This window comes from Penaeus monodon, chromosome 28 (assembly GCF_015228065.2).
Source record: "Penaeus monodon isolate SGIC_2016 chromosome 28, NSTDA_Pmon_1, whole genome shotgun sequence".
Lineage (NCBI taxonomy): Eukaryota > Metazoa > Arthropoda > Malacostraca > Decapoda > Penaeidae > Penaeus > Penaeus monodon.
The window spans coordinates 7,297,562-7,298,153 of NC_051413.1; the positions used below are offsets into that span (position 1 = coordinate 7,297,562).

Genomic DNA, 592 nt, shown 5'->3' on the forward strand with positions numbered 1-592 from the left:
GATAAATGACCTATAAACCTATACAAAAATATATAAAAGTAATGAAGGTATCTGCTCATTAGAATATTCACACTATAACTCTTGGATTAATTAGTAAGGTAGTGAACAAGATTTAACAGAATGATTCTATTTGCAGATATTGTTGTGGACAATTGTGCCATCTGCCGAAACCATATTATGGACTTGTGCATTGAGTGTCAAGCAAACCAAGCTTCTGTTACTTCAGAGGAATGCACTGTTGCTTGGGGAGTTTGCAATGTAAGTATTTTAAAATGTGCAGCATTTACTTGTCACGCTGGTATAGAATGAATTCAGAATATATGATTTTAAGGTAATTTTCCATAGTTTACAATTATTTTTATTCAATGATATTTTACATCATATTTTTAATATCCTGTTGTTTGCAGCATGCTTTCCATTTCCATTGTATTTCCCGATGGTTAAAAAAACACGCAAGGTGCCCCACCTAGAAAACAGGGTGAATTGGAGTTCAGAAGTGAGTTTGAAACAGAGAAATCTTGTGTGAATATACAAATTCCATATATGCCTAATAAGCCAAGTTGATATATACTGTGATCTTTATATATGTGCT

The 592-nt window shown here is 32.6% G+C and overlaps 1 protein-coding gene across 1 annotated transcript in view; it reads left to right on the top strand.

Moving 5' to 3' along the window:
• LOC119591342 (RING-box protein 1A) overlaps positions 1–445 on the top strand; it is a gene marked incomplete at its 3' end in the record, with an annotated part of 62,994 nt that extends 62,549 nt beyond the window's left edge. Inside the window, 2 exon segments of the mRNA XM_037940077.1 lie at positions 137–258; positions 408–445. Coding sequence (XP_037796005.1) covers positions 137–258; positions 408–445 — 160 coding nt within the window.
• Between the last annotated feature and the right edge of the window lie 147 nt (positions 446–592).